General features: G+C 50.2%; 1 protein-coding gene across 1 annotated transcript in view; it reads left to right on the top strand.

The window, feature by feature from the left end:
• The first annotated feature begins 1,874 nt into the window (after positions 1 to 1,874).
• The window catches only part of SLC18A1 (solute carrier family 18 member A1), a 7,722-nt gene continuing 113 nt past the window's right edge, over positions 1,875 to 9,483 (top strand). Inside the window, exons 1-14 of the mRNA XM_010175974.1 lie at positions 1,875 to 1,998; positions 2,216 to 2,567; positions 3,233 to 3,291; positions 3,557 to 3,640; positions 4,243 to 4,335; positions 4,624 to 4,713; positions 5,652 to 5,695; positions 5,823 to 5,883; positions 6,021 to 6,116; positions 7,968 to 8,046; positions 8,171 to 8,222; positions 8,408 to 8,471; positions 8,575 to 8,694; positions 9,043 to 9,176. Coding sequence (XP_010174276.1) covers positions 1,875 to 1,998; positions 2,216 to 2,567; positions 3,233 to 3,291; positions 3,557 to 3,640; positions 4,243 to 4,335; positions 4,624 to 4,713; positions 5,652 to 5,695; positions 5,823 to 5,883; positions 6,021 to 6,116; positions 7,968 to 8,046; positions 8,171 to 8,222; positions 8,408 to 8,471; positions 8,575 to 8,694; positions 9,043 to 9,176 — 1,452 coding nt within the window. The remainder of the gene's footprint in view (positions 1,999 to 2,215; positions 2,568 to 3,232; positions 3,292 to 3,556; positions 3,641 to 4,242; positions 4,336 to 4,623; positions 4,714 to 5,651; positions 5,696 to 5,822; positions 5,884 to 6,020; positions 6,117 to 7,967; positions 8,047 to 8,170; positions 8,223 to 8,407; positions 8,472 to 8,574; positions 8,695 to 9,042; positions 9,177 to 9,483) is intronic.

The following is a 9,483-nucleotide window of genomic DNA, read 5'->3' on the forward strand; positions in this document are numbered from 1 at the left end:
GCTGCTCCTCCCTGGAAGTGTTGAAGGCCAGGTTGGATGAGGCTTTGAGCAACCTGGTCTAGTGGAAGGTGTCCCTGCTGCTGACAGGGGGGTTGGAACTGGATGAGCTTTAAGGTCCCTTCCAACCCAAACCAGTCTGTGAATCTATTCTATGATATCCTTCTTTTGTCAGATTGTGCTCCCTCAGTTTTGGAATCAACCAAAAATCCCTGAGGTGCTGCAGGTCTCATTGGTAAAATCTGACTGGTTTTACCCCAGGATGTGTCACACAGAGTCACGGTCAGAACGGGGACAGTCACACCGAGGACAAGCAGCATTAGGCAGCAAGAGAACAGCCATCAGTCACTGGAGTGGATTAGTCCCAGATCTAGACTATTGTGCATTTAAAATGCATTTCCCAGATCATTCAACGACACCAGACTTATCTACCAGTGACGAAACCATTCGCTGCCATTCCTAACTGGCTTCCCCCAGGGAGGAGAGGGCTGTGCAGTCCCCGGGTCGGGGTGCTCAGACCCAGGCAAGAGTTAAGGTGCTGGGAGAGTGATAAGCGTTGATGGAAGCCTGGAGAGCCAGTGCCTCTGCTGCAGATAAACCCTCCTGCCTCTCTCCTCCTCACCCCCCTCAGCCCACCCCACCATCCTGCTCTGACGCAGAGGGAGCTGCAGGGCTGAATGAAACTTGTTTGAGGTTCCAATTAAATCTCCATGGAAGAGGAACACTCATATCCTCTTCTGATAAAAGGTAACGATAAATCCCCCGGGAGCGGCGGCTGCAGAGCACATCCCCCCCCGCAGCCGCAGCCGCCTCCTCGCAGCGAGATGGGCTCCAGGGTAAGAGTTCCTCTTCCTCTGCTCCACGCAACAGGTTTGCATGGGGACAGGGTTTGTGGCTTGAGATGTAAGGGCTCCATTAGTCTACATGTCTATTGTCTGTGCTTCCTTTCTCTCTCTCTCTCTATTAATTTATATATACATATCTCTTCTCTTGCATTAATTCTATTGTTTGGTATTTACTAGTACTTGGAGATACCTTGAGAAATCATCCTCGTTTCCCAACTGACTGACTTGTGTGGCACTCTGATGATAGAAGGTTTGGAGCATTTGCTTTTTTTAATTAAAAATGGATACATATGATTGCCTGGGATTTCAGAAAACCACAGGATTAAAAAAAAAAAGAGTGATAGTTCAGACTCAGCTCCGTTAATTTTGCCACTTAGTCTCTGAAGTGCCTAAGAGCTCTGAGAATGTAAATGGCTCATTCTTTGGTTGGTTTAGTGCAAATTTCTGATTGATATTTTTGGTGGGATGGAGCAAGCAATCTTCTCTCAGCCTCTCTGAAGTCCTGATCTTCATCATGTATGTGAGGCTTTTAAGTCCTGTATCTTGCCATGACATTTCAATTAGGTCAAATGAAAAGACGTGTAAGGTAAATGAATTTCCTTTGAGACCGAATTTAATCTCCAAAGAACAAACATGGAATAAAAGATGTAGAGATTACCAGAGATAAGCTACTGGCTTGATCTGTGCTTTGAGTCTTTGGAAGAAGACTTAAATGATGCCTTGGAGCACGTACGAGATGTCTCAGGAGAATGGAAATGGGTTAGAGCGAATTCCATCTGCAATTTTAAATGCAAGCTTGATAAAACCACCGTCTTTGATAGCAAAGCTGGTGGTCCCAGCTCCAAGGGAGGAGCACCCAGCTCTTGGAGGACACAGATGCTAAGTGACCTCAGGAGTTGCCTTCTCAAGAGAGAAGCCATGAGCTGCGGGAGGTTGTAACCCAGAGTGTTTTCCTTAAAGGCTGTAGGAGACCTTCAGCCTTGAAGACCAGGAGCCAGCAGGACCCAAGCTGTGAGCTCCAGGCTCTTGGCCATGTCCTCGGCTGCCGACCGCGTGCCCTGGCGCTGGCTGGCAGCGGGCAGGACGTCGCAGAGGCTGGTGCTGGTGGTGGTGTTCGTCGCGCTGCTGCTGGATAACATGCTGCTGACGGTCGTGGGTACGGCGTGTGGCTCTCGCTCTGCTCTGTGGGTGCTGTCGTGGGGTTTCGGCTCCTCGGTCAGTTTCTGGATGATGCCAGCAGGGTCCTCGCACAGGGAGAGCTGTGGGGAGGGCTGGGTGCGGGCAGCTTGCAGGACACCGACACCGAGCCAGAACCATTCAGTTCAGAAAATGGAATAAAATCACTAACTAATCCCTTCCCTTTTTTTTTTCAGTACCGATTGTCCCCACCTTCCTTTATACAACAGAATATGAAGGTGCCAACAGCTCTGTTGCCTCAGCCCAGACTGAGCCACCTCCTCCAGCCTTGCAGGCTCCTCCTTTCTCCTCCATGTTCTCCTATTTTGACAACACCACGGTGACTGTCTTGGGCTTCACGAGTGCCGAAAAAGGGAGGGAGACCGGCCGCCCACCACAGCCCCCCACCAGCAGCCCCCCACCACCGAGCGGCTGCCCAGAGGGTGAGGAGTTCCTCGCCAAGGAGAATGTCCGTGTGGGGCTGTTGTTTGCCTCCAAGGCTCTTGTACAGCTGGTGGTCAACCCGTCCGTTGGTCTCCTGACCAACAGGTAGGTTGGAGAACTGGGTTTGTACTGGGGTGGAACCCTTCAGGGCCAGGCAGCTCCTGCCTGCTAACGAAATCATCGTGAGCTGAGCAGAAATGTCTTTGCTGCACATATGCAGCCCCTGCAATCACAGAATAACAGGAACTGGTGGGTAAAATAGCAAAGGGGAGAATATACGCATCAAAATAAATGAATTTTACCTTTTCTAAAAGCCTACACATAGCTTGCAAGTTTATATTCCAACATAAGCCTCACTAATGCTCTCCTCAGGTGTCGACAGATGCTATTTAATACCAATAACCATCAAATAAACAAAGATTCCCGCTCCGCTACAGATATAATGATGTTAGATTTTCTGCCCCAGTGTTTTCATTTGCCTTTGTCTCGAGCAGACACATGTGAGGGGCCCTGGGCTCATCTCCACAGGGTCTGGTTGTGCAGATGAGTTGGCAGAGCAGAGCCATGTCTCTGGGTGTGCTTAACAGCATCATGTGGGGACACTTGGACACTGGATGCTCCCTTGAACAGCACCAATGGGCACAGCCACACGTTCAGGAGATGCTCACCAGCCCACAGAGACATGTGTGTTACAGCTGGGCAGCAAGACTGGATCTCACCCTGGAATGAGGAACCCTCCCTGAGACGGTGCCTCTTTTTTCCCTTTCCAGGATAGGATACCACATCCCCATGTTCATCGGGTTCGTTATCATGTTCCTCTCCACCGTCAGTGAGTATTGCCCCTCAGTCTGCCCTTTGTACACAGCAGCACAGAGGGAAATACTTTGGTCTGTGCCTGCACCGCTGTCCCTGTGCAGGAGAAAGGAGTGAGAGCAGAGCAATCGGTCTCAGAAATCAGTGACAAGAAAGGACGAGTGTCCCCTGTCCCCTCCAGCACCCAAACTGGTGCAGGATGAGGCCGCTGTTACCCTCTGCAGGGTCTGAATTCTCCATCCACAGTTCTGCCTGACGCTGTCTCTCTCCTTCCTCCGCAGTGTTTGCTTTCTCAGGCACCTACACCTTCCTGTTCATCGCCCGAGCCCTCCAAGGCGTTGGCTCATCATTCTCATCAGTGGCAGGTAAATGTTTTAGCTGCCTCTTAGTCCCTGCGTTGGCTCCCCTTGTCTGGGATCATTTATCATCTCAGGAATGATCAGCAGCCTGGACACACCAAGTGTGTCTTGGCTTCAGACTCCAACTTCTGTCTTTGGGGAGACCTTATCACTGTCTACAGCTCCCTGAAAGGAGGGTGCAGTGAGGTGGGTTTGTGTCTTTTCTCACAGATAACTACTGATAAAAAAAGAGGAAATGGCCTCAAGTTGTGCCAGGGGACGTTCAGATTGGATGTCAGGAAAAATTTCTTCACTGAAAGGTTTGACAGACACTGGAATGGGCTGCCTTGGGAGTTTGTGGAGCCCCCATCCCTGGAGGGATTTAAAAGCCGGGTAGATGAGGTGCTCAGAGATCTGGTTTAGCAGTGGACAGGTACAGTTGGACTCGATGATCTCAAAGGTCTTTTCCAACCAAACGATTCTCTGATTCCTCCTCCTGCCTGACTGGTGCAGATGATGCACCCACACAGCCCATCTGGCAAGCGGATAAAGCCCCTCAAAAGCCCCGTCTGCTTTCGGAGAGGAGCCCCAGCAGCCTCATGTGCCCTCTGCTTTCTCTCTGCTCCCAGGCTTGGGCATGCTGGCCAGCGTGTACACGGACGACTTCGAGAGGGGCAACGCAATGGGGATCGCTCTTGGAGGCTTGGCCTTGGGCGTGCTGAGTAAGGGAACCTTGCTCCCAACAGGGCTCCCATCAATGGCATCTCCAGAGCCTTGTTGGCCATCACCTACGGCTTCCACCTGCCTGCCTGTGCCCCGTCCCCAGCAGCACCCCATGGGCAGGGCTGGCCTGTCCTCCTCCCTCCCTCTGCTCACCCTCCATGGCCACTGTCCATGGACACCTTCCCACCACCTTCACCCACCACCCACCAGGGGATTCAGAGAAAACTGTTCCCCGGGGGCTGGGGACGGTGGCACTGCCGCTGTGTGACGCAGCCTTTCCCTTCCAGTCGGGGCTCCCTTTGGGAGTGTGATGTATGAATTTGTGGGGAAATCATCTCCCTTCCTGGTCCTGGCGTTCCTCGCTCTCTTGGATGGAGGTGAGAAGCCAAATGCTTTTTTTTTTAAAAAAAAAAATAAAGCACAGGAAAAGATTCAAACACAGATGTTTTGGGGAGAATCTCACAGGGCTCGTGGGAAGGAAGAGGCAGATTAACACACCACGGGTAGTATCAGCAGCGCTGGTTAGTCTATTATTGCTAAATCACGTTTTCTACCACCAGATGATTGACATGGCAATATAGTAAGAATTAGTCCCTCATTACTTAATAAACCCCTTGATTGCTTTAATAGCACATTCAGTAACGCTCTTGGAATGGCAAATTCTTTGTACCAGGCTCACTTGTCTGCAGGCTCTTCACAACACCGCGAAGGAATTTAGACTTTGCCAGCACAGACGGTGATCCTTGTTCTTTCTCCGATTGCTGTACGACAGACCCAGGCCACGAGAGCCTCAGAGTGTAACAGCAAAGTTACAGATAGCAGAAATGTGCATTTTCAGTGGGAAGTATTAAGCTAATTAAATTACAGTCACAGTTACCATCTTTGCCTAGATGTAAGGCAAGACATCTTTAATGAAGCGTGTAAGAGCTTTTGGAAAATGAAACACAAGTCCCATACATATGAAATTTTCTTTTTTAATCCTATTCTTTTCCACCTCTAATTTCGGTCATGCTCTAGTTGTGACTCCCCAGCAGGCAGCTGGCAGCCTGACGGAGAGTGTTTGCATATTTGACGGCTTCATGAGTTGCCAAAACATTTCTACCACAGCCCACTTCAGGGAGTTCTGCTGCTCCCTCCCCCGGGAGCAGGGCTGGGACCCACCTCTCCCTCTGCCCGCTTGTCCCCAAACCCAGTTACTGCATCCCGGGGGGCTCTGCTGATGTAAGGGGTCGTGCTGAAGGACAAGCCAGAGGGCAATGTGCATTGAAGGGATGCTATGTCCAGCAGGAAGCTCACATCAGTGTTTTCTTCCCAGCTTTGCAGCTCTGCATACTGCAGCCCTCCAAGATTTCCCCCGAGGTGAGTGCAAGCGCGTAGGTGACCGGTGCTGGGCGGTGGGAAGGATGAGGGCAGGCACTGAGCTGAGGATGGGTGCGAAGGCACGGGCAGCTCTGGGCTGATGTAACCCACCTTTGCCACCCCACAGAGCACCAAAGGCACGCCGGTGTTCACCCTGCTGCGAGACCCCTACATCCTGGTGGCTGCAGGTAAAGGTGGATGTCAGCACACACCGTGCTGCTCTGTGCATCCCCTGTCTCCTGATTCAAGAGATTCACTCGTGTCCACTTGAAACAGCAGCAGCCGGTGGCTAAAATAGAGCATTTCTCCCTTTTCTCCCCGTTAGGAGCTCTCTGCTTCTCCAACATGGGGGTGGCCATGCTGGAGCCCACCTTGCCCATCTGGATGATGCAAACCATGTGCTCCCCGAAATGGCAGCTGGGTAAGTGTCGTGCTCTGCAGCCTTCACTCCTGAACAGCTCCTTGATGTAGTTCAGCTGGAACCAGTCCTGCTTTGGCACTGGGAGATGGATTGAATAATCTCTTCTATCAATCTAAAAAAAATGAGAAAACATCTATCCTCACCCGCACAGAGGGAGTGATCCCAGGCTGCGTGCTGCTCCAATTTCAGCTGGAAATGTCCTTAGTGGTAGCTGTACAATGTGCTTTTCTCTATTATTGAAAAAATTGTATAGAATCAGGCTCCCCACAAGAGCAATAACAGTGGAAGAAAGGCTGTTCCGTGCATGGAAAGCCTGTCGAATCTCCTCTTCTGCAGGGCAGATAATGCTATCGTGCTGGGCTAAAATCGTGGCAGGCAGATGGGTTTGCAGAGGCAGCTCTGAGTAAAACGAGGCCATTTCGAGAATCCCAGGCAGGACAGGATGGTACGTGCTAATTACCAGCTGCCTAGAAAATGTGATACGGAGATAACATCGTCTGTGTTTGCTACAAAAATCAAAACTGATTGTTATAAAACCAAATTGGCTGAGGAATGACCCAGGGGGTGCCTCAGGCTACACTCAGATCCCAAATTGAATTGCAGCCTGGGAGCAGGAGGGCTGAGAGAGCCCCTAATCGAGTTATCCCCTGGTCAGGCAGCAACATCCATCCCGTTAAGAGCTTACGATGCTGCTGGTGAGGAAGTGGTTGAGCAGGGATGGGTGAGGGTAAAGCTGTGTCCCAAGGACTCTGGCAGTGGGGAGAAGGGACAGCGTGGCTGCATTTCACAGGCTGAGAAATGCACTCAGGATTGCCCCCGTCACTGCTGAACTCAAGGGGAACCTTTGAGGTGACTCAGCAGGACCCAGAGGTCAGGAGACATCACGGAAAAGCCCAAAGAATATATTTCATATATATATATTCACCAGATTTTCAGGTACCTGAGATTTGAAAGCAGTTTGGATTCAGACACGGTTCAACTGCCAGTCACCCATCTCACAAGCTGTTAAGAATTCAAGAAGCTTCTTTATTTGTATGCTTCAGTTTGCCCACTCCCATCATTCTGGGGAAAAACAAACAAACAAACAAACAAACAAAAACAACAACAACAAAAAAACCCTCCAAACCCCCCCAAAAAACCCAGAAGAGCTTGGACTAAACCTGCAGGATTAACCGTGTTCTGTAGCTGTTAGAGAGAGGAAAGAAAATTAAACATAAACCAGGGTGTTTCAATAAGGAAGTTGTCTTAGTGAAATGGAGCTGATCAGTTTTATTTATAGTCGGCAGGAGAGTATATTAAAAATAAACAACTAGTAAATCAGCAAACAATTCAAATATTTAATTTTGACTCCATAATGATCCCCAAGCTTTTGAAGCAGTTATTTTATTCCTCTTTATTCAGCGAGTGAAAAGCAGAAGGGGAGGGGAGAAAGGTGGAAGAGAAAGAAACGATGACAGGAGAGAGGGAGCAGTTTGTTAAAGCAGTGGGGACAAAAAAAAAAGTTCTCAAAGTTCTGCCTTCAGCTTCTGGTTGTCTCACAGATCTTGTGGGTGAAGCACTGCACCTCTGTGTGCCTCAGTTTCCTCCTTCTATTCAAGGGCAAACACATTTTCTGTGCCTCCCTCTGTCTTCATAGAGGGACCCCCACCCTTCCATAGGGTGTGGAGCAATGGGGCACCAGCGCAGCCGTGACACGGAGCAGTGACAGAGGGGGACATGGAGAAGCACCTCTGATGTTACCATGCCTTGCCTGGCTCACCGTGTTCTCCAACTGAGAGAGGCAGTGAACAAAGTGAAGATTTTCACAAATCCCCTGTATTTGTTTGGGGACAAATCCTTTCTCTCTCTCAGGGATGGCGTTTCTCCCTGCCAGCATATCCTACCTCATCGGCACCAACCTCTTTGGGATCCTGGCTAACAAAATGGGTCGGTAAGTGGAACAGAAGAGATTCCAGCTCAACCCCGCCCAGTCCTGCGCTTTCAGCACGAATTACACTCATGGTGTTGTGCACACTGAGAACATCTGCCCTCTCCTAACCGTGGCCTCGTTGCAGGTGGCTGTGCTCCCTCATTGGCATGGCTGTGGTGGGAATTAGTCTCCTTTGTGTAAGTAGCACAAGACAATTTCGAGACCTTGCTGCAGAAAGGGGCAGTGTGGGCGATAGCACTGACACGGGGCTACATGCCCACAGTCAGTAGATGTTCAGTGGTTGCATCTGTATCCACTTCACAGATCCACCCCAGCGAGCTCTCCTGGCTCATTTGTACATTCTCTCTCTTTCCTCTCTAAGGTACCTCTGGCCAAAAATATTTACGGGCTGATTGGCCCCAACAGTGGGCTTGGCTTTGCCATAGGTAAGCTGTTGGTGGTCAGGCTGCGTAACACAGCTCAAGCGCAGCCCTCACCACTGCCCTCGGAGAAGGCGATGATTGATCAGGTCCTCCTTGCTTTGGGCAGGAATGGTGGACTCCTCGATGATGCCCATCATGGGTTACCTCGTGGACCTTCGCCACACCTCGGTCTATGGCAATGTCTACGCCATCGCTGATGTCGCCTTCTGCATGGGCTTCGCGATTGGTACGGAAGAACTCTTACTCCTCCCTTGAAGTGTTCAAGGCCAGGTTGGATGAGGCTTTGAGCAACCTGGTCTAGTGGAAGGTGTCCCTGCTGATGGCAGGGGGTTTGGAACTGGATGAGCTTTAAGGTCCCTTCCAACCCAAACCACCCTGTGATTCTATGATACTCATGGGGTGACATACTCAGCGTGTATCTCACTCAGGTTATCGCTCCCTCTCCTCCACCCAGCGTTCACTGCAAGCACTGAGCCTGTAACCTACTCACCATAGATTCACAGACCCCCTCCAAACTGGAAAGGCACCTTTTGCTCTCTGTCACCTCAGCCTTTTTTAACTGGTCAATTGGCAGGTCCATCCACAGGCGGTGCGATCGTACGAGCTATCGGGTTTCCCTGGCTGATGATCATCATTGGAGTGATCAATATCGCTTACGCTCCTCTCTGCTGGTTCCTGCGCAACCCTCCCACTAAAGAGGAGAAGATTGTGAGTTTTTAAGGAGACTTTATTCCCTTAAAGTATAGAGGATTGATAAACCAAAGATTTGGGGGGAGATAAGAATAAATTTGCTAGGGATTGTGTCTCCCCTTTTGGGGTCTACTCTGCCCTCAAGAGAGAGACAATAAAACCAGAGAAGTTTAGAGCCGTGGTCCTTCCCTTAACTCACAGCTTGTATCCCTGGGGCAAAAGTTGTTGACTGCTTTGGCTTTGTCTAAAAGTGATAATGGTCCCGTTAACTATGCAAATTAATCACCATTTTTACTAAAGCATGATTTCTTCTCTCCTTTACCCA

The sequence above is a fragment of the Antrostomus carolinensis genome, unplaced genomic scaffold, assembly GCF_000700745.2.
Source record: "Antrostomus carolinensis isolate BGI_N321 unplaced genomic scaffold, ASM70074v2 scaffold26749, whole genome shotgun sequence".
NCBI lineage: Eukaryota > Metazoa > Chordata > Aves > Caprimulgiformes > Caprimulgidae > Antrostomus > Antrostomus carolinensis.